General features: G+C 38.2%; 1 protein-coding gene across 1 annotated transcript; it reads right to left on the bottom strand.

Moving 5' to 3' along the window:
- Positions 1-804: 804 nt before the first annotated feature.
- On the bottom strand, positions 805-24,572 carry GHITM (growth hormone inducible transmembrane protein). Its single transcript, XM_050959105.1, has 9 exons — positions 24,456-24,572; positions 21,495-21,658; positions 18,111-18,210; positions 15,932-16,043; positions 13,884-14,025; positions 9,947-10,055; positions 7,048-7,236; positions 3,686-3,863; positions 805-2,419 (listed from the first exon to the last, which is right to left on the bottom strand). The coding sequence occupies exons 2-9, from the start codon at positions 21,624-21,626 to the stop codon at positions 2,332-2,334; spliced, it is 1,050 nt and encodes a 349-aa protein (XP_050815062.1). The 5' UTR covers positions 21,627-21,658; positions 24,456-24,572; the 3' UTR covers positions 805-2,331.

The following is a 24,572-nucleotide window of genomic DNA, read 5'->3' as shown; positions in this document are numbered from 1 at the left end:
TTCCCCCCTTTTCTATCACAGAGGGGGAGGGGTGGTAAATTGACAAAATAGACCCTGAACCACCCTGGACAATGTGTTTGACTCTACAGGCATTGGGAGCTCAGCCAAGAACACAAATGATTTTCGGGGACTGCGGGATAGCTGGAGTCGTCGGTACCCCCTCCCTCCCTCCATGAACGTCCATTTGATTCTTTGGCTTTCTGTTACAAAATGTCACGCAGCACTGTGCTGTGGACTCTATCATAGCCTGGAGATTCTTCTCAAATGCTTGGCATTTTGTCTTCTGTAACGGAGCTCTGATAGAACAGATTTGTCTCTCCATACAGCGATCAGATCCAGTATCTTGCGTATGGTCCATGCTGGAGCTCTTTTTGGATTTGGGACTGCATCACCATCCGTGCTGATCAGAGCTCCACGCTGGACAAACAGGAAATGTAATTCAAAAGTTCGCAGGGCTTTTCTTGTCTACCTGGCCACTGCATCCAAGTTCAGATTGCTGTCCAGAACGGTCACAGTGGAGCACTGTGGGATACTGCCTGGAGGCCAATACCATCAATTTGTGGCCACACTAACCCTAATCCGATATGGTAATACTGATTTTAGCACTACTCCTCTCGTTGGGGAGAAGTACAGAAACTGATTTAAAGAGCTCTTTATATCAATATAAAGGGCCTCATTGTGTGGACGGGTACAGCATTAAATCGGTTTAACGTTGCTAAAATCAGTTTAAATGCATAGTGTAGACCAGGCCTAAATAATGTACTACAGCATAAACATTATTGGAAAGGATAAATGAGACCAGTGAACTGTTGGTCTTGGACTTTATTGTTTCAGAAATCAGTACACAAGCATAGCACATTGTCAGCATAGCACATTGAAAGGATACAATAAGTTTCTCAATTGCTGATTTGATCTTTGCCAGCACTGGTAACTAGACTGAGTACAGCAGCAGTTACATAGGCCTTGTTTAATTTTAAGGATTTCCAGCAATAGCTTGTGCCCAATATTTTCACAGGCTTACCTGTTATCCCAGCTTATACTACTTGTATTTGCCAAACCAAGTATGGTACTAGAACAAACAATGAAACATAGTTGCAGAAATTCACCATTAATGTTAGGGGGCATTTTTGTTAAATATGGTAAAGTAAATAGGAGTTGTATGGCAGCAATTTGGGAAGAGGAGTCAAAGGATTACAGGCAAAAGCACTTGAAAGTATATATAGCATTTGGTTTTGGGGCCTGGAGGACAGGTCAAAAAAGCAGAATATAGTTCACCTTCCCTTTGTTCCAGCACCATCATTAAACAAATTTCAGAGTGGGACTGGTCACTGAGCTCAGACCTCAGGAGGCCATCACCAAAAATAACTTAATTGATTTCAGTATAGTTGTTTTATTGGCCAACACATACATTATAGCCTAAATATGTTTTGTTAGTGGAACCAACACTTAGTAGTTTGATGTTCCCAAAGTTTTAACTTCTCAGTGCAAAGACAGATATAGCTAATGAACATTAAGGATGTTGGAAACATTACACCCACACTGAATGCTAATTTTTCAAGTATTTACAGGAAAGGTGCTAAAGTTCTATTTACCCACAGGACAAACAGATGTAGTAAGAGCACAAGCTTCTTTACCACTGCCCACCATTCCAGAAGGGTCACATTGCCTCTCCAAGGCCTTTGTATTTCTCTGTGCTCACCCTAATTCTTTCCAATATTTCAGTTGAGATGTTAGTCTATCACAATTTGGGCCCTTGTAAGTCAATTCTAGTAGATAGGGCTCTAAATCCTTTCAGGTAGGTCACCCAAAGGCCATCATATAGCAGCAACAGCTCTCAGACAACACCATTTTCAGTTTAAGCACAAGGTTCCATATTTCAATATCAGTCTCTTGAGTTATCTTGTGCTCCTTTCTGTACACTTGATTCCTCACTTTGGAGATCACTTTCTTTTTACTATGCAATTATAGTAGATGCAAAAAGTGATAGTTACAAAATAATATGTTGTCAAACCTTTCAGAGAAGCAGACTGATTTAGTTTTGTTTACTTAAGTTTAGAATATAATTTACTAAAATATATGTCTCTCTCATTAAGATATCACAAATTATGTATAAGTGTTTGCACTGTAATCCAAATTTGACCTGTCCACATAAGAACTGGGAAACTTATCCTTGAGATTCATGTTGTACTGAAACACCTTAATAATGCTGAAGTGCTTCAAACTTCTGACTTCTACATGAAAGTTGCTTGTACACCAGATTAATTTTTACTAGGCATACGCACTAAGCAGAGTTTGGTGAACTATCAGATGGTTAAAAGGAAAAATCTTAATTCATTTTTTCCTACTACTCCCACCAGTGGCAAGCATAGTGGCCACCCGGATAAAGATGTTCAGTGTATCCACGTAAATACCCAGACACCTAAAAAAAAAAAAAAAAAAAAAAAAAAAAAAAAAAAGAGAAAGCCAGTTAGTTTAATTTACTATAAGCAGTGTTATAAGCAACATTAATTATTCAATGTTAATTCAACACATTAGGAAATTTAAAAAATAAGATTGAGGACCTGAGTGTCTCATTCAACTTGTTTTTTATGATACTACATTGTGTATGTGAATCTTGTTTTTCTGAAGTGAACTGTGTAATCATTACAAGCAGAAAATGACTAATTTGCCACTAAGAGTTCAGTTATGACATATAGCTCTTATTTACATTTGTTTAAATCACATTCTGGAAACTAGAACAACCACCACGTGTTAAGCAATAAGCTATAGATGGGTACAAATGCACAGTAACTTGTCATGGAACATTCCAATATGTTTAACTACAAGTGTAACTAGGATTTGGCCCAAAACAACTAAGCTACCATTAAGTTCAGTGGGACTAGGATTTAGAACAAAGCTGAACAATGTTGGGTAGATTCCTTCTTTCTTCCTCCCAACAGCTTACCCCTCAAATCCCTTTTCTTTTAGAGTCATAGTTATTTACATAAAAGTAAATACTGAACTTAGTTCAAAAAGATAACAGAAATATGCCTTTCCAACTCAAAAATATAACTTTGGAGTGAAGAGACACTTTTACAAGGTGAGAAGGTTAACCTATTATCAGATTTGGCTCTTATTGAGAATAATTAATCCCTATATTACTATTAGCAACAGGGGTCATAAAAGTTTTACTAATTTACAATGACAAAGGGTATACATTATATAAACTAGGATATTTTACAGCTTACAACACAACTAAAATTGCTTTGTTTGAACAAATTAAGAATGTGAGCTGAAAGTCTTTCAGAAAGCAAGTACAAATAAATTTCCCCCATCCACACAAACAAACACTGTTAGAAAAACTTACATTGGCTGAGAGATGTACTTAAAAAGAAAAAAAAAAGACCTCTTTTTTGGCATCGTATATAGTACTTAGTCATGCTTCTGTAGTTTAAAAAATAGGTATTTTTCAATAATAGTTTTATCCCCATTAACTATTTTCATATTGTATTTGGAAAATAATGTGGCTATAATCTACTGCATTTTAGTGTAAAGTGAGGTTTAACATCCCAAAGTGAATTCCTCTATTTAGTATCTGCGGGACTGCAGGCAAATTTTCTTTATACCCTACTCCATAGCTTGAAGGGACATCATCAGTTAAAACAGCTTAAAATCAGATCAGCGTTGACACCAGGATAATACTTACGAGTTGATGGGGTCATACTTTGCTACTCCATATATGGATACTGGGTGTGTCTCTGCACGTTTGATAACTTTTTGTGTATCATACAGCAGGAACATGCCAAAGAGGATCAATCCACCATAAACTGCTACAGAATAGAGGCCTGCTCCAAATGCAGAGGTAGGAGGTAGGAACATAGACCCTGGAATAAGTGTCCAAAAAAGGTATTAAAAACAAGCCCCTTCTTTGTGTATAAGCATTGTCACAGTCTTAATTATTTGAGGAATAGCATGATTGATAATGTAGGAGCATGGAAGGACCATCCTGCAAGAGTGCTCATGTCATTCATGGTGCTTCTTATATGCCACTATTTTCATGGATTCTAGCATACATGTACATCCTAGTAAGAGAAGTGACATTTATTCAAAATTGCAGAAGAGTACTGCATAGGACTGTTGCACGATTAAAAAAATTAAGTGTGTGATTAATCATGCTGTTAAACATAATACCATTTATTTAAATATTTTTGGATATTTTCTACATTTTCAAATATATTGATTTCAATTACAACCCAGAATAAAAAGTGTACAGTGCTCACTTAATTTTTGATTAAATATTTGCACTGTAAAAAAACAAACAGTATTTTTCACCTAATACAAGTACTGCAGTACAATCTCTATCATGAAAGTTGAACTTACAAATGTAAAATAATTAAAAAATAAAACGAACAATGTAAAACTTTAGAGCCTACAAGTCCACTCAGTCCTCCTCCTTGTTCAACCAATTGCTCAGATAAGCAAGTTTGGTTATAATTTGCATGATATAATGCTGCCTGCTTCTTGTATACAGTGTCATCTGAAAGTGAGAACAGGGGTTCACATAGCACTGTTGTAGCAAGTGTCACAAGGTATTTATGGGCCAGATGTGCTAAAGATTCACGTGCTTCAATCACCATTCCAGAGGACATCATCCATACTGGTGACAGATTCTGCTCAATAATGATCCACAGCAGAGGGGACCTACGTATGTTCACTTTCATCATCTGAGTCAGATGCCATGAGGAGAAGGGTGATTTTCTCTTTTGGTGGTTCAGGTTCTAGTTTCCACATTGGCGTGCTGCTCTTTTAAGACTTCTGAAAGCATGCTCCACACCTCATCCCTCTCAGATTTTGGATGGCACTTCAGATTCTTAAATGTTGGGTCAAGTGCTGTAGCTATATTTAAAAATCTCACATTGGTATCTTTTCTGTGTTGTCAAATCTGCTGCAAAAATGTTCTTAAAAACGAACATGTGCTAGGCCATCATCCAAGACTGCTAACAATATGAAATATATGGCATAATACAGGTAAAACAGAACAGGAGAAATATAATTCTCCTCCAAGGAGTTCAGTCACAAATGTAATTAATGCATTATTTTTTTTTTTAACAAGCATCATCAGCATGGAAGAATTTCCTGTGGAATGGCGGCCGAAGCATGAAGGGGCATATAAATGTTTAGGATACTGCCTGTTCTCACTTTCAGGTAACATTGTAAATAAGAAGCAGGCAGCAGCATCTCCCATAAATGTAAACAAACTTGTTTGTTTTAGCGATTGGCCGAACAAGGAGTTGGATCGAGTGGACCTGTAGGCTCTAAAGCTTTACACAGTTTTGTTTTTGAGTGCAATTATGTAATGATAAAAAATCTACATTTGTAAGTTACATTTTCAGAATAAAGAGAATGCACTACACTACTTGTATGAGGTGAACTGAAAAACTATTTCTTTTATCATTTTTACAGTGCAAATATTTGTAATCAAGAATAATATGAAGCGAGCACTGTACACTTTGTATTCTGTGTTGTAACAGAAATCAATATATTTGAAAATGTAGAACAGGGATCGGAAATCTTTGGCATGCGGCTTGCCAGGATGACTTTGTTTACCTGCCGCGTCCGCAGGTTTGGCCGATCGCGGCTCCCACTGGCTGCGGTTCGCCGTCCCAGGCCAATAGAGGATGCGGGAAGCGGCATGGGCTGAGGGATGTGCTGGCTACCACTTCCTGCTGCCCCCATTGGCCTTGAGTGGTGAACAGCGGCCAGTGGGAGCCATGATCGGCCAAACCTGCAGACGCGTCAGGTAAATAAACCCGCCCGGCCCGGCCCGGCCCGCCAGAGGGCTTACCTTAGTGAGCCATGTTGCCGATCCCTGATGTAGAAAAACATCCAAAAATATTTAATAAATTTCAATTTGTATTCTATTCAATGCGATTCATTTTTTTTAGTTCACTGCGTGAGTTAACTGCGATTAATCAACAGCCATAATATTGTATGATCTAGAATATTTAACATTATTCAATCACGTGATTAGACTGTAGCATAATGAACACATGCAACCCTCACTTCAACATTTTGAGACTTCTGAATTCTTAAATGTCTAGCCTTAATTTCAAGAGTTAGAACTTGTAAGTCTCTTAACAAGTTTCCTTAAAGTATCTTTTCACCTAGAAGGTAAAACAAAACCCACCTAATTGGTGTTATTTTCATATGAAACTTCTATGTCAGACTATTTCACAGAGCAATTCTGGCATGTATGTTACAAAAAGAGAATATACAAAAAAAAATTCAGTAGCTAATTTGAGTCACATTTAACATGGCAATTTTAATATTTATTACAAGAAGACACCATTGCAGTGTTTTGCTATGTTACAGGTTTACTGAAACTTTAACCATATGGATTTTTATCCTAGACTTCAAAAAAAAAAAAATGCATGAAGTCCATGTCTATCAGTACTCTTCACAGAGTATTTATAGTGTGATTTTAAACCAGCAAAAGCGTTATTTTAAAACAGGGACATGCTGACAATCTGCTGTGGTTCCAGATTAAAAAAAACTTGCTAAGAGAAGGTTGAGGGCTGACTTGATTACATGTACCTACATAGGGAACAAATTCTTAACAACGGGCTCTTCAGTCTAGAAGAAAGTATAACATAATCCAATGGCTGGAAGCTGAACCTAGATAAATTCAGACTGGAAAAGAGGTCTAGATTAAAAAACAGTGAGAGTTAACCACTGGAACAGTTTACCCAGGGTCATGAAGGATTCTCTACCACTGACAATTATTAAATCAAGATTGGAAGTTTTTCCTAAAAGATATGCTCTAGAAATTATTTTGGGGAAGTTTTATGGAATCTGCTATTATCCAGGTCAGGCTAGATGATCACTGTGGTCCCTCCTGCTTTAGAATCTATGAAGACAACTGCTCCTGCAAATACTATCTAGCCAGGTACTTTTGGGTATACCTTTCCCAGTCAGGGCCAGTCTTACTGTATTAAAAATACTGTATAATTAGGTGAGCTCAGTTTTAGACACTTGGAAGTCAAACATCAAAAAAAGTATTTTGTTTACCAATTGAAGAAGCAAGAACAAGGCCAAGGCCTACTCCCAGTGGTCCTCCCATGTTCAGAAACTTTTCACTTGGTGCACACATGGCCACAGTTGAGAGACCGCCTACAATTCCTGCTGTGTACCAGGCAGCTCTGATTAGCAGAGGACCACCCAACAAGGTCAAGGGAGCCACCACTGCACCCATAACACCTAAGTGAAGAAAAAGACAAGCAAGTTTGGAAATGTAGTTATGTTCAATGCTGTATATATTGAATGGCTGAAGATAAATGCCCTATCCCAAGAGAGCATTTTTCAGCCATATAACTGAGTCAATAGGCCAGACTCCGTACTGATTTATACTCTGTTCAATCTTATTGAAGTTCAATGGGTTTGCTCAAGGAAGAAGAGCCAATGCAGAAAAGGCAGAGAATATTCAGTACAATGCCACAAAATTTAAATCTTAGCACATTTCATCTACTGTTCATTTAATTATGAAGGACAGTTTAGAAAAATGAGCAGTCTTTATGCTGGCTGATGACAATTACAAGGCCTGTTCAAACTCAGCAACAAGTATATCTTGAACCGATAAATGCTTCAGACAGTACAGATGAACCAGTCAATACTTTTTCAGTGAGACACGTGTGATTCTTTATCAGATTTGTAATTAAAGTTAAAAATCTGCTTGATATGAGTGAGGTTCATCAACCATATCTTCTTACACTGAAAGTGTTTCAGAAAAGTGGGTTGTCAATGCCCACCCTGACAGTGAATTGAGCATGTGGGCATTTAATATGTCACACAATACTAACTTTTCAGAAGTTACAAAAAACAGGAGAAGGAGGATAAATGCTCTTCCTGATAATATACTGTGAACAGTACAATTACAATTCCTTTGCTGAGACACTTCTGTTTGCCTAAGAGAAGGTGGTCTTCAGAGACCAGACTTTATTAACAAAAGAGTTGCAGGAGACAAGCTGCATTATATTCAAAAGTGAATGAATATTGCACACAAGGTACATGGCAGCTAGCTGGTAGCTCATATCAGAGTGGACATAACTGATGTTGCTCTACCCCTTCCCACTGATCCATGAAAAGCCGATGGTTCACTGATGATATTGTGACAACATGGTGAGTGATTGGCTTACTTCAATCATTTGCATGTTACTATAATTTTAAACTATTATTATAGATCAAAACTAATGGTACATTCATTTGCACAAAAAATATAATTCAAGTGACACCTTACTTGCCCACATCAGAACTGCAGAAATAATCTGCTGTACACTGACTCATACAACTTGATTATATAGGACCGCTGATGAGACAGTATCAGTATGACACTTAAAGCCACGCTAACCATAAAGCAATCATTCAGCAGGTAAGATGAAAAGACAGCTAGAAGATGCAAATAATTTCATGTACTAATGTGGCATATATTGCAGGTTTGACTTGAACATGCATTTTCATAGAAGAAAAAAATTACAGTTCTTTAAAGGGACACACATTTGATTAACCACATTTCCACCTAAGTGTTCTTACCATTATAATTCATAAGATCACTATAAAAGATTCAAGCAGAAACTATTTCTATTCTTTAGTTTGCTCATTTCAGTGTACTTTTTGTACTGTCAGTTTCATTGTTTTGTGGAAGGAATAAAGCCTTCCCCAGGGTCTTCAAGAATATGCTTCACCTGTATTAGTAACTCTGACAATGAAATCAAAGGCAGTAAGAAATAGAGAAACAATATGCATGAGAGGAAGAAGGGGTAACCCTGAGCACATTTGCTCCTTTGAAGGGTGTTTTCAAAGGGCCTCCAAAAGAAATAATCAATAGGGAGCAGAACACTCCTTTTGGGGTCACTCTTAAAATTTTAAAAAATGCTTTAAGGGAGCTCATAAAATTCCTTTATATGAAGCATCTTTCAACTTTATTTTTTAAAGGAAATCCCTTCAACAAAGGAATAGCTTTGCCTTCTCAATTACCAATGATGAGTCTAAAGTAAATTGTTAAATTTTAATATAATGGAAACATTACTGTACCATTTTTTCTATTAATAATGAATGCAAATGATCGCAATCTTTCAGCAGATGATCTGCGGAAAACAGCCTTGTGACTAGTCATGAAGACTTCCAACATAACCTACAGTATAACACTAACCAACTAGTAATTTCTATGTTTCTACTGAGCTACCGAACTGAGGCTCAGTAAATTCACTGGTCAAGCAAAGGATGGGCAGAGGAAATCAACCCAAACTTTGACCTTTGGGGGGATCTCCGGTAAGATCAATCAGGATTATTAACTTTCAACTCCTCAGGTACCCTCTAAATCCATCATGAAATCTCGTGTATTCATATATTCAGGGCTGCCACCAGGCCCTCAATTTTTACTTTACCAGCATATGGGGGTTGTTCTGTGGCAGCTGAGTACAGTGAATAGACGGTAAAGGTTCCTCAAGTGGAAAGTCATACTTGCAGAATCCAGATATCCCCAGTACCATTTAATGAATATTAGCAAGACAGAAAATGCTTGGCAAATACCAAAGCCACACCAACCTTACAGAGGATGTGTTATCAATCCATTTATTTTTAAGAGAACAAGGAAGTCTAAATAGCTGAATGCTGCACAATGTACTTGGGGCAAAAGACAGCTCCAGAACTCACCCATAAGCCCCCGTCAACATAAGAAAGATAATGAAATATTCTTTTAAGTAACAGCCACATAGAAGGTGCTGTAAACAAGAATGAAAGGAGCTAAAAGGAAGTTACAGCTCCCCAAAAGCAATAGATATTTCATTAAAGTTTTGGGAGACTAAGAACTTGTTGTCCTTTAGAAGTAGGCTTATCTTCAGCAAAACCACAGACATAATATTTCATGTTAAGTAGCTGAGATACTGTCACACAGAAAATTAAATGCACCTACCTGCATGAAGCATCCAGGCAAGGTGTTTAGCACCAGGATTACCTTCATAGGATATTGACCTAACCAGCATCCCAGCACCAATCATAGCTGCAAAACTTGCACCTATTGCCTGTAATATAAAGAATTACCATACAAGAATTCAAGAGCACATTGAGATGTACAAATTTCTTTACTCTGCCTCTGAAATCTTGGTTTCTATTAAATTTTACTAGCCTAAAAGTCAATAGTACTCCTATGCACAATTATCTCTCAAAGATTCAAGAGCAGAAAGCTGCACACATAGTTGAGTAAAAGCACAATTAATTCATAAGTACACAACTAAACTTCACACAATAGCCCAAATCCAGCAGTTCTTACTCTAGCAAGACCCCAATGAAGTCAATGCATTTTTTACCCAGGAAATCTTAGGATTGTAGAAGCCAAGTGGTATACCAATTGTTGTTGCGTGTCTAAAGCTGTCCAGTACAAGATATGTCAGGTAATAAAAAACACAAAAACAAAAACCACACACATATAAGCAGCTAATTGGATGATTCCAAAGGTGTCCTCTGATGGTTCACTGTATCCCCACTTATGACCTTTCATTTACTTCAAATATTTAAGCATTGCTGCTTGTTCTTGGTACACGCTTTCTCCCCAAGCCTCATCCAAATACCATCTGTTGCTGCTCCCATTTGTTTCCAAACCATATGTCTTTCTCTCCTCATGCTCAGTTTAGCTGCTTCCTGCTTGAACAGGAGCGTGTGGTCTAGCAGCTAACAGATGATTGACTGAGACCATTAGCTGCTACTTCTGGTTTGCTCTTGCCAAAACCATATCTCTATGACATGCCTAAATGCACCTTGGTGCAATTCTGTAAATAGATGAAACATGGCTGTCTGTAGCTATGCCTTCTACTTTGTCCAATTATCTACATTTACCCTTTTCAGCACACATGTTCTGCAGACACCCAGCCACCCTTTTTAATGTATGTCTCCTGCTCTCCCCGCCTCATGTATGCACACATTCATTAGAATTTTACTCTGCACACAATTTAAAATTCTGCATATTTTATTTGTCAAATCACTCCAGTTTCAATTATTTTGGTAATTTGTTTCAAAATACCTGTCAATATGTCAGCAATACAGACAAGAGCAAAAAGATTCCCCCAAGAGTAGTGTGTTAAAGACACCCCTACAAAAACCCAGATCCAGTGTGTGCGCGCATGTGTTGGAGAGAGCTGTGGGGGCCCCCCAAAGCCCAGACACCAGCATCCCCTCCCGACAGAGCCCAGCCATTGGGAACCCCCACAGCCCAGATATCAACATCCCTCTCCCCACAGAGCCCAATCATGGGGCACCCCCTGACCCAGAGCCATTACTACCCCAACTTCTTTACTGTCCTGCTGAGGGGCATTGTATAGTGCGGTCCACTCCTTCCTCACCATTTGCCAGAGTTGGCTGGATCTCCCACGCCCTCTCCCATCCCTAGGAGAATGAGAATCAAAGAGCATGCAGCCTCCAGCCCCACTAGGCTAGGTGCTCTGCTCACTGTGAGCTGGGCTCTGCAGAGTCCAGCGGCCCCTAGAGGCAGCCAGAAATTCTGCACTGTGCAGTGGTACGGAATTCTCCCAGGAGTAGAATTTACACCAGCATGAACATTTGAAAATTTGGACCTAAATGTCATCACTACATTATGCACAATTAATAAATGGATTTGCAGAATCCGGTACAGATGTCATTTTAATACTAAATTTTCAGATAATCATACACCTACAAATGCCAGTGTGCATGTTCACAGGGAGGAACAAGCAGGAGATATGTATACACAAGATTTCCAAAGGAGATGGCTGGACATCCCCAGAGCATATGTAGATGCAAATGGATAAATTAACAAGCCTGGCCTCAGGCAGCCAAATACCCTATTCATAGTCGTGCATGTCGCCGATCAACTTATGCGCAGGCAAGCTAGGCATTGTTTTGGCAGCAGCAAGTCATATGACCTGCCTTTGAACAGTTAGCTATTGGCCACTAGCAGGTTTACGCAGTCTTTGATGACATCAGTCTGATCAGATAAGTCAAGTCTGATGTGATAGGTCAGTTTCATACCAGAAGCCACAGCTTTAGGATTTCACCAACTTTAAACTATGCTGAATTGTTCAATATTACCAGCTGAAGAAACTTTTACATGACCACAATAGACTATTTTAACAAGTAATATTAGTTAGCACATATTAGGCTCTTGACATGCAAATATACCTAAATTTAAACAGAAAAACATATTTAAAATTTAAAACATAAGTATGTTTAGTTAGGATTCTTTGAGGTTCTTCATAAAGCCATTTTTTACTAGGATTAGATTATTAGCTATAGCTCCCTCTACTGTACATAATGTGCCCTTAACGATATTTCTGAAACAAAATGTTTCAAATAAAACAACATTCAGCACTCTGTGGAGTAAAACTAGTTTAACCTTATCACCATTCTTATTGCCAAGTTATGTATTATAAATTAGCCACAGTTTAACTATAACTAAGCTATGCACATTTTAGCTAAGATAACTAAACCTTCAGTTCTCTCTTTATGACACTTTACCACTACTTGATTTGTTACCATTAAGTGTTTAAGTTACTTTAAAATAGCTATTAAAGAGTGTTTAAAGCAGAGTCTATTTTCAGCTTTTACTACTTTATGCTGTTAAACCATCTAACCATGAGAAATTGATCTTGTTCAGTTTAAGTCCGAGGTTATCCATAAATCCAGTTACCTAAAAGGGCAGCCACTTGTTAAATTATGAATACCGAAGTGAATCATACCGGTTAGTTTAAACATAGAAGCTTGTTTCAAATATTCCTGTTAAGTTTGTGAAAGATTGCAGCACATTAAAGTCAGATTTCAGTTTTATTGGGGTCTTCAGTAGAGCTGCCTAGAAAACTGAATTTCAGTTCTGTGAAAATTTGAGCGTTCACAAAATTTTTATCTTCAATCAGGACCAAAAGGAAAAACTCAAAACTTTTGGCGGAACTGAAATCCCACTATATTGTTTTGGAAACATTTAGACATGGCATTGCCAAAACAAATATGCTCCCGAGATATTTGTCAGCTTAGCAAGAGTCTGACCAGTTTCACCAGTGCAATTCAGTGGTGAGCAACAACCAAACTGATCATCATGTCAATTTCACAGGTACCAGGATTTCCAGGGTCTCTGGTGGGTTGAAGAAAAACATGGAGCTTGGAAGTGCCAGCTCCCAAATTTCAAGGCTCCTGGCTCAGCTAGGGTTCTCAAGCTCCGCTTCAGCCTGGCAGTGTTCTGTTGGAAGTTAACTGATGCCAAACCATTTCCTTGAAACATTTAAATTTTGATTAACTATACAACAGAAATGTTTCTTCAGAATTTTTCCAGACACCACTAGTGTTTAGCTTACCTACTGAGACACACTGAAGAAGAGGAGATTGAACAGTGAGACCACTGAGCTCTAATTGCTTTCAGGGAGCAAGCTCCTGTCAGTCTGTTTTTTTAACACTAGAGCAGGAGTAGTCAATTTTTTTTTGCCAAGGTCCAAATTTCTTGGATGAGGTATAATCAAGATCCAGACGCCAAAGAAAATAATAATTAAATAATTAAGAAACCCAACAACAAGTACATAAAAAAAGATGCCAGTGTCTGTTCAAATGGCGGATCTGGATTTGGCTTACAGTCCGACTATTGACAACCCCTGCACTAGTTCATGTAGAATGAAGTTTCTTGTCTCTTCCCCACCCCAAAACACACACATCAATGACCAGAAGTTTACAGATGCGCTTTATTCAAAGAATTACTGTTCTGTACTGTTGGAGCTGCTTTAAGACAACTAGACACAACCCATAAAGTTTCACCTCCTAAGATTCCAAGTTCTACTTCAAAACATGGTTTTCTTAACACTAATCTTTTTGATTAGAGAAAGCCCATATAGCCTTACCAGCCAAGAACCCCTCATCATGAGGCTCATGAGTGCAGGGGATCTGCTAACTGCTACAGCAGACAATGCGGTCAAACCAACACTTCCTGCAAAGTACATGTAGGTAGAACGGATTCGGTCTTTCACATACTGAGGCCAAATACTGAAAGAGATGAAATTATGAACAGTTATATTGCTATTTTTTCATGTTTTAATTGATCTCACCACTTATTCTTAGTTCTGATAAATATTTACAACAGTTTGATTGTAAGACTAATGAGATCCCTCTTACAGTGGCATACAACATTCACATTAGAGACATTTGTCATGCAATATATTATGTTTTAGGTCTTAATTTGTTAATTTCTTTTCCACCATGCACAAAGTTATGTTGTTTCCATGGAACTATGCTAGTTAAGTATGAGATGACATTCTACTATAAATAATGCTAGTTTACAGTAGATCAGCTGCACATTTCCTGTGTGCGAGCCTTTCACTCGTGTCTCCATACTGTAAGTATCTTACTTTATCACTATTTAAAAGGCAAGACAGTGGTGTGAATAAGTATATTATAGGTTTTAAAACAACAGTCTAAAAAGGAAAAACCCATAGTACATATACTAACAATTGTAAATAATTTAATGAAATGGTCACAAGTTGCTTAGTCACTAGAGCAATGTATTATCACATGACATACATGCTATGTTTTGAGATAAGGAATACCCTAGAAATTATAACCTTAGATACGAAAAGCTTTTGTATTACTATGTTTAAAGAACAGATTCTACAAAGATAGAATTTCTACCAGTTAGTGACACTTAATAAAGATTATACATGTTTTCTACCACATTCCATTTTACAAAGTTACTATTTTTCCCAGAAGTCTGCAGAAGTCGGGAAGGAATTTTCCTCCAGGGCGGATTGGCAGGTGCCCTGGAGGTTTTTCGCCTTCCCCTGCAGCGTGGGGCACGGGTCGCTTGCTGGTGGTGTCTCTGCAGCTTGAGGTCTTCAAACCATTTTTGAGGATTTCAATAACTCGGTCCTGGGATAGGGGTTGTTACAAAATTGGATGGGTGGGGTTCTGTGGCCTGCCTTGCGCAGGAGGTCAGACTAGATGATCAGATTGGTCCCTTCTGACCTATGAGTCTATGAGTCTAACCCAAAAACATCTCAGAAGTGCAAACTTTTCCCCATTCATCTTAATAGGTGGTAAATTAATGACAGTTATTTGAATGTTAACAGAGAAGGTTGTCAATTGTATTAGAAGACTGGTACAATAAGATGCTAAAGTGAGATGTCACTTGAAGCACGAATGCGTGGAGCTTGGAATACCACTTCTTCCCCATCTCTTTCTGTTATGAACCTAGTAAGTTTATCACAAAACTGAGCAAGATTTTCTTCTTTTAAGCCCACACATTCAAAAACTTTAACATATGATTTATTGCTTGAAGGCTTCATCATTAGCGAGGATGCTTCACCCACACTGTACAAATGGAACAGAATTTGTTATACCGAGGGCACACACTTTTTGTAAGTTAGTGTTTACAAGAGACGGGCAGATAGGGAACAATTATGACCTGCTTACAATGTTTACATTTTCTTACAGCTCTTGGTGAATTCAAGAAGCTATTTTTGCTTTCTGAACAGGGTCTCAGAGGAACTTTAGATAACGAGGATTTAACTAGCACTTTCACAGAAGTTAGAATATCCACCTACATTTTAACTCTCGACATTTCCCAGACAAGAATATAGATACACACAATTTGAGATGGGGCAGAGGGCAAAAATACTTCAAAGTTAATAGTATTTGCAAGACAGAAGTGGGACATATAGCAGCAGTCAGCCAAATTGCATTTAAACCCAAAGCTTTAATAAAATTTGTTTTCAGGTTTATATATAAAAATCAATGCTTTCTGCAAGAAACTAGCATTTTTCTTGTTAGTTTATAGTCATAAAAAGTATGCATGCACAGAAGGAGACTAGTTGGGTGAGAAATTTGCATGTAAAAAGGGGTGAGTTTCAACTGATCTAGCCTTGATTTGAAACAACAAGCATGATATTTTGCTCACACGGCTTTTTCAATGGCTCCAATTTCATTTGACATTCCCATTCCATAATAACATAGAGCTCCAAGACCAACAGCAGCCCCTCCGGCAACAATCCATCTTCCCATCTGGTCCACTGCACAACAGAAAAAGATATGGATATTCCTGTAAGTATTTTGTCTTGGGATAGAGTAGAACAGTTTTCTAATTTCAGTTCAATTATGTAAACAACTGATAAGGAAGGGAAAAAATCTCAAGATTTATAAAAACTCTTCATTCTTAATGTCCAAATAAAAACTTTACCTGTTAGTCTATCATTTTATAGGAACTTTTCATCCACACTGATTGTTTCTCTTCCATGCAATGAAGTTCAGAGAGGAACAAAGAAGCCCCTTGTATATCAAATTCTCTTGTACTGCTACGTGATGCAGCTTCAAACTACAGCTAGCTAGCTATGTGGATCAGTAAATAAATGTTACATATTTCAAGTTTATCAACAGGAGGCAGTCATTTCTAAGATTACACAGTAAGTGGAATAAAAACAAAGAATAAAAAAAAAACAAGAACAATGTCACCCATCAATTGATTAGTGATATGTGCCTATCATTTAGGTAAGTTTCTTCATTAAAACTAGGAGAAAAAAAAAATCAGGCCTTTCAGATCTCTTACCTTTATGCCCTCCCCTCTCAACATTGCCTTCTAAACCTGCTCTCATTGACAATTGTAACAAATTTTTATCCATCAGAAAGACCTGAAATTGGACGTTACTGACACTACTGTAAAGGATAACTGAGTAATAAAGATGAGAAGTAGCAACTGTTGATATTTCCAGTTGCATGGTTTGTTTTTATTGGAAAAACTGTAGACTCTCTCAAGGAAGTTTTATGTTTTACTGGACTAGATATGTTACTCAACAGTAACTCCTTTGTGGTCTACCTGGCAAATCCATATTTAGAAAAGCAGAGTTTTCAACTTCTTAAATACATAAAGTCAGCACATTTGGCATCTGTGCTGTGTACACTATGACAGCAGATTAAATTCAAAAGCATTGTACACTTACTAACTACAAACACAGGAAGACTGATCTTTCAGTATAATAATATAATATATCTATATCTCAGAACTGGAAGAGACCCTGAAGGGTCATTGAGTCCAGCCCCCTGCTTTCACTAGTAGGACCAAGTACTGATTTTTGCTCCAGATCTTTAAGTGGCCCCCTCAAGGACTGAACTCTCAACCCTGGATTTAGCAGGCCAATGATCAAACTACTGAACTATCCCTCCCCCCATGCTGCACAATACTAATGGTATCAAGACAAACATTCACTCTTAGAATAGAAGATGATACTTCTTTGGATGTAGAGAATGGTTAATTTCCATTAAAAAAAGGACTTCAATCCTCAAGCTGATTTAATAGAGTCAATTGTCACTAACAGCCATAAACTGCCACTAAATTTATCGTACCGTAAACTGGCACCAATTCCACTGATTTCAATTGAACTGTACTTGTTCACACCAGGGCTCAATTTGGCACAGTTCTCTTTAGTCACATGAAGTGATTGTTTAAAACCTTGCCAAATCAGTAGCAAAGAATTATATTTTGAAATTATACAAGCTCAAAGTAGCTGATCAGCTAATGAGCAGACCCTGGAACTAGAGCTCAGTTTATCTTACTTCCTTTCATCACCCCACAATCCAATCCCACACTAATACTAGAGTATCAGATGATGTGAATTCTGTCACTGAGTCAGTATACAAATTTGGGAAAGTCACAACCATTTTGCCTTCGATTACCCAATCCATAAAACAGAGGCCATACCTCTGGGATGTTGCAAGGCCACAGACATATGAATCCTACACAGAAAAATAGATCTCTGCTTCTTAAAAAATATGTTTAACTTTTTAAGAAACTTACTACTTGACATATTAATGAAAGAGTCTTCAAGTTCAGGAATTTCCACGTATGGTTATGAATATGAACAACTCAAATTGCTCCATGGCTACTGGAGGTATTAGCAATATCAAATGTTGCAGAAAGGTGAATAAACCCATTTTTAAGACATTTGTTTTCAAATGCATAATTGACACTTAGTCAAACTCTATAGTAAGTCATAATTATCCAGGATTTTAAACTGATTTCTTTGTAATAAGCTTTACAGTTAGTGTTCAAACATTCTGAATACTTGAGTAGAATGGTTATTCACCTTTAAATGCAGTTTCCATTGCTGGCTCAAAGGCTGCTTCTTTAATTTCTTGGCCAGTTCTTCCACGCCGCACACCCATTTTTGCCTTGGAGGCATACCCCTGTTATGAGCAAATAGAAAGGAAAGACAGTTAAATAGATCCTAGAACAGGGGTCGGTAATCTTTCAGAAGTGGTGTACCAAGTCTTCATTTATTCTCTCTAATTTAAGGTTTTGCGTGCCAGTAATACATTTGAACGTTTTTAGAAAGTCTCTTTCTGTAAGTCTATAATATATAACTAAACTATTGTTGTATGTAAAGTAAATAAGGTTTTAAAAATGTTTAAGAATCTTCATTTAAAATTAAATTAAAATGCAGAGCCTCCCGGACTCGTGGCCAGGATCTGGGCAGCATTAGTGCCACTGAAAATCAGCTCACGTGCCGCCTTCGACACATGTCGTAGGTTGCCTACCTCTGTTCTAGAACAATAAAGATTTACAGATTTACAAGCAGTACCTCTAGCTTAATGGCAAACTCTGTTTCAATTAATAGCAATATAACAGTATAAGAAAAAAAAAGTTATCTAAATATAACTGATCCCTTCTAACTCAGGAGTCATTATCCTCTTGAACCAATTGTGCAATACTCTAACAATGCTGACCACACTAAATTACAGAAATTACAAAAAGGATCAATTTTATCTTAATATATGAATACTGGTAGAGCAGACAGCATGATTTTATTCTGAGAAAAAGCTCAAATACCCTTCCACCCCACCCACTGGCCCCGTAAATGGCCAGAACATACTGGTTTTTGGCTTTGCATAAATAAAGGTAAATATTTGCTGCCTATGTGTTTGTGAACAGGCCAGACTGAAAGGCATGAAAACTGAATTCAAACTGATCACAGTTTTGGGTGAAGCAACTATAGCAACACTCCAAGCTTCCTCACATTGTACCATTTGAATGCTTAACTCTACTCTGAAGGTCAAGAGTAGAACTAGGGTCCATAAATTAAGATTTTATGGCAGGGATGGTTTAAGAGAAAAGATTTAAGATGAATGCCAACAAACTTTTGAAATATAAGCAAATCAAAATTATGTTATGATTTCTATGATCCTTGGCTCTCACTGATTAAAACATCCCCTGGAAATTTGAAGCCATTGCACTTTCTTGGCTTTCTTTATTAATCTGCATATGCAGATGTGTTCCTAAATATGGGCTATAAGCACTTAGGAAATTAAAATATTCTGTAGGAGTGTTTCAACACAGATTTAGAAAACATAAGGAAAGGAGTGGTAGTCAAAGTTGACCCTAGAAACTTTTTAACTATAATTGTGAGAGCAACATATATAGCACTGATAGCTATTAGAACAGAATTTAACACCAATCTCTCTTTTTTTTTTTAAAAGCAACTTACAATGATATAGCACAGAATATGCACTGTCACACAATCTACAAAACAAACACAAACCGCACAAAAAGAGGATATTTAGAATTTAGTTGAAATAACTTGGACTTTAGTGCTCATGAAAGTACCAGAATAAAAAACTGGGAGACAAAAACACTAAGCACAAAGCAAACCATTCGTCAACTCAGTTTTCTTTAAAACCCACTCTGCAATTTTTTGGGGAGTGGGGTAGAATATACCCCTGTTGTAACTCCACTGGTGATACAGACAGGGGAAAGAATTTTAAAATGGAGTTGTTTCTAAATCTACTCCGGCAACAATGGTAAATATGCCTGATTCTTGTCTACCCTAGCGTTTCCAGTGTAGTAGAGAGAGAAGTTGGGTGAGGGAGGTAATAACTTCTGTTGGTCCAATAAAGATACTACCTCACTCACCTTGTCTCTAATATCTTGAGCCCACCACTGCAAGTTTCCAGTGTAGTGGCAGAATGAGACTGAGAAATTGGTGCAGGCTTCTCCAAGAGATCAGTGTCAGTGGACAAGGCCTTCCCAGACAACACTTATAACATGAAGGAGTCCAATCTGTCAAAGAAGCTTATTGGAATATCTCAGGGGGTGAGATTTCATCTGTAATCAGTTTCTTAATGTATTAGGCTTAGATTTGCATGCTGTGTTTTATTTTGCTTGATAACTTATTTTGTTCTGTCTGTTACTACTTCGAACCACTTAAATCCTACTTTTTATATTTAATAAAATCACTTTTGCTTATTAATTAACCCAGAGTAATTAATAAATACCTGGAGGAGCAAACAGCTGTGCATCTCTATCTAACAGTGTTAGAGGGCGAACAATTTAATAGTTCACCTTGTATAAGCTTTTTACAAAGTAAAACGGATTTATTTAGAGTTTGGATTCCATTGGGAACTGGGTAACTGGGTGCAGGAGATAGGAACACTTCTTGAGCTGTTTTCAGTTAAGTTTGCAGCTTTGGGGATATGGTTCAGACCTGGGTCTGTGTTTGCAGCAGGCGAGCATGTCTGGCTCAAAAGGCAGGGTTTTGAAGTCCCAAGATGGCAGTGAAAACTGGCTCAGAGGTAGTCTGAGCTCATCAGGTGATGGTACCAAGAGGGTTTTATGATCAAACCCGTCACACCACTAACATGAGAGATCTGAATGGGTTTACTCAGGCTTGATGAGTGTGGGTGGTGAACGATTAGCACACAGAGCAACAATGAGGAACACTTTCACCTCCAAGACAAAAGAGAGAATACATTTACTACTGGAGGAGGACATGAGACCTTATCGGAGAAGCATGGTTTGATGTCAGACATGGCTTAAATGAGCATGTATCAACTTACAAAAGGCTCAGTGTAGCCTTAAAGGCTAAATGCCCAATGGGCGCAAAACTCAAAACACTGTTGCAGAACTTTTTTATATAAAATATTGTATTGCACTGCATTTTCCAAAAGGAGAGGGAACAACTGAAGAGTTGCATATACTGTAGAGTTCCTGTTTCATCTGCAATGGCTGTAAGAGAATGCTCTCTTAAGTCCTTGAATCACATGGAGCGGAGGAGGGAGAGAAACATAAGGACAGGCAAGGTCTGAGAACATCTCCAATGACTGATGCTGTTCAACAGTTTTGAGTATGGATGCTCAAGATGCACATGACATTTAAATGGGAATCTGTGCAGACAAATCAAGAAATACAACTCCATTCTAGTCTTCTGAGCCAAGATTTCTAACAAGCGCATCTCAACTGGAGTAAAATATTCATTGTACATCTTTGGGCCACTGTTAAATAATCTTTTTGTTAGGCTGCTGCTTCAGTAACACGTTGAAGTCTCCTTAAGTTGGGCCTTCCATTTCAGTTACCTCACTTACATTTTCATCTGCACCAAAATGTGTCTTTTAGTAAACACGGAAATGGCCTCAATGGACTAATTTGACACCTTTTGTACAAGCAGTTCTTATCAAATTAAAAAAAGCTACCTTACCCGGTTAGGTTGCAAGATCCACCTATTTGCTTTTATGCTGGAATTCCTCAAAGCTGGAAAGGTCTGTGTAAGTGCAGGACGGAGATTCTGGCGTGGCAGTGTCCATAAACATGCTAATCTTGTTGCCAGCATGGTTGCTGCTATTGATTCAAGAATCAGTATTCCTGTAATGGCATGAGAAGATATGCTTTAGTATTTGGTTATTGTATCACAAAAAGCACAAACAAAGTAGTAACATTATTTGTCAGCTATGTAACAAAAAAAAAAAAGTTTTATTTATCATCAAGTACTATTAAAAAAAATAACCGAGCCACTACGTGAGATATTCTGGAGTTAAATACAGCCAGTACAGATAAAGGCGAGTTTAACAGCACACCCTTTAGTCTAGAAAGTGAAGGATTTGATTTCCCATGCCAGAATTTTGATTCATACCACATGCTCACCAGAGAAGAGGGAAGGTTTCTCTTCTAATTTATCTGAACAATTTTGCGTGTGCTCATAACTAATGGCAGTCCAAATGTAGGTTTGAGATCTTGTCGCAACTAACTTCTGGTGTTAAGAAATAAACTAATCTCCTGCTAAACATTAATCCCACCCTGAATTCTGGAAACAGAATGCACTACCCAAGACTATCATGCACGTGGACTACTAATCAAAATATCACCTTAAGAGCATTGAAGTGATGTGTAATACAACCCTACCACCAGCAAGCTCTTTTTAAATAAATTTAAAAAAAATGCAACTAACAATCTTCATACTCCACAAAGGTCACAGATTAAAGAACCTATACAAGATAAACTTGGTTTTGTTTTATTTACAACAGTTAACCTACTGTATGCTCTACTAATACTACCACAACTATCAACTTATTTTCATGAACACTTCTTTTTCTAGCCAAAGGCCATGGCTACACTGGCACTTTACAGCGCTGCAACTTTCATGCTCAGGGGTGTGAAAAAACACCCCCCTGAGCGCTGGAAGATACAGCACTGTAAAGCCTCAGTGTAATCAGTGCTGCAGCGCTGGGAGCCGCGGCAGCGCTTTGAAATTTCAAGTGTAGCCATACCCTTAGAAGTATTTTCTTCTAATACAAAAGATATGTATGACTTCTCTATAAAGATTAAAACTAAGCTACCAATACACTATCACAGTTCCTTGACACTTCCATAGACACCAATTTGATTTTATTTATATGTAGCGACAAAGGGATGCATAGTACAGTTTTAATCCTCATTTCAGGCACCTAAAACAATTTTATTTGTATTTATGCACATTAGAATAAGCACATCTATTTTTCAGAATTCAAGTGAAATTTTCTACTAGCCCTTAGAGTAAGATCTTTGGGACAGTGCTACTCTGAAACCTATCTTTGTGACAGACACCACGTCTTTGTTTATACAATGCCCCTGGAGCCCTAATCATGACTGAGGCCTCAAGTACTACCATAATATAAATATTAAATGAGTCAATTTCAAAAAGAGAAAGTAAAGCAGATGTCCAAAGAATTGCTAAAGAAAAAATATATTCACTTTGTTTTGTAGCTCAGTTATGAAATGCCACTGTTACAAGGAGTTTTTTTTTCAGAAACCAGTAGACAATCTTTTGATTTTTGTATTACTACATTCCCTGAAAGGCTGATAAATTGCATCACTTATGACAAATTTTCAGAATTTAAAGATTATATGGGAAAGGACACAGCTTTTAATTAATTTTCAAAACAGACTTGCTCTCAAAAGTCTTATGTATTAAAACCTTGAACAGAAGTTGCGCAAGTTATCAACAGAATGAAACAAATCCTAGTAACGTTACAGATCATCTTTTCTGAAAGAACATGAAGCAAGAAAACAGTTTGGTCATGACTGTGTAACATCATATAGGACACAAGTTCCAATCCAGAAGGCCCCTTTACACAGAAGCCTTGCTAGTATACTTCTTAAATAGTGATGGGATCAACTAAACCTACAGACTGAGTCAAGACTCCTGGATTCTGTTCCCAAACTGCCACCAACTTGTTACGAGCAAGTCATAACCTCTTTGAATTTCAATTTATCCATCTCTCACATGGGCATAAATACATAAATTTCACAGAGCATCACAATATCTTATTAGTAGCTTAAACGGTATTACATATATGGCCAGTGAAAACTTATCAAAGATATGTAAGGGTTAGGCTTTTACTGTCATTTGCCATACATGGACTGCGACTGATCGTCATTTGACAAAATAAATGTACCACACAATATTGGGATAAATCTTGGTGTCATAAGCCTCTAATTAAAGAGAAAAATACAAGTTATAACTAGAAATGTGAGCCTTTAATGTGCATTAAATGACTTATACCATCAATTACCCAAAATAATATAAACAAGAAACTGGTCAATTTTTAGGTGGAGAGGGTTCTGAAATGATGAGGTGTACAATTTTAAAATACAAATTCTTGTACAACACACTCCCCCCAACTCGCTTATTTGGGACACAAAACACATCCCCCAGAAGCTTGAGTGTATATCAGGGGTGGGCGCACTAGTGCTGAAGTCACAGGGAAAAAGGGAGGGAGTTATTGTTCCATACTTGGGAAGGGGGGGGGTCTCTCCCCCAATATTATTTCTACCCCAGCATGACTCTTGTTTTAGAGAAAAGTCTCCCTTCAACTCTGGCCAAATAATTCACTGCATCCCATGGGAACTCCCTACGCCTTTCTCTCTCCCCAAGACCCTGCACCCCACATACAGCAAGAGGGGCAGCTCCCCCAGGGCCCCCCCACACGAGTGACAGCTCCCCCGTCAACCCCCAGGGCCCTTCGCGCTGCCCCTCCCCCACGGCGCTCCGGCACCCGGCCGGCGGGACAGGAGGCACAGCTGCCCCGCAGCCCGGCTCCGATAACGGGGCCCGAGCACATGAGGGAAGGTCACAGAACCGGGCGGGAGAGCGAAGCCAACAGTCGGCCCCGAGATTCCTCACCTTCCCAGCGCCCACGCTACGCGCCGCCACTCCGCTCTATGCCGTATCCCTGATGTGCGAACACAATTTGTGCGTCACGAGCCAAGTCACGTGCGATGACGTTGACAGTAAAGCTGA

The sequence above is a fragment of the Gopherus flavomarginatus genome, chromosome 6 (assembly GCF_025201925.1).
Source record: "Gopherus flavomarginatus isolate rGopFla2 chromosome 6, rGopFla2.mat.asm, whole genome shotgun sequence".
Taxonomy (NCBI): Eukaryota; Metazoa; Chordata; order Testudines; family Testudinidae; genus Gopherus; species Gopherus flavomarginatus.
The sequence above is the reverse complement of the archived record's forward strand: the minus strand, read 5'-3'. Positions and strand labels throughout refer to the sequence as shown.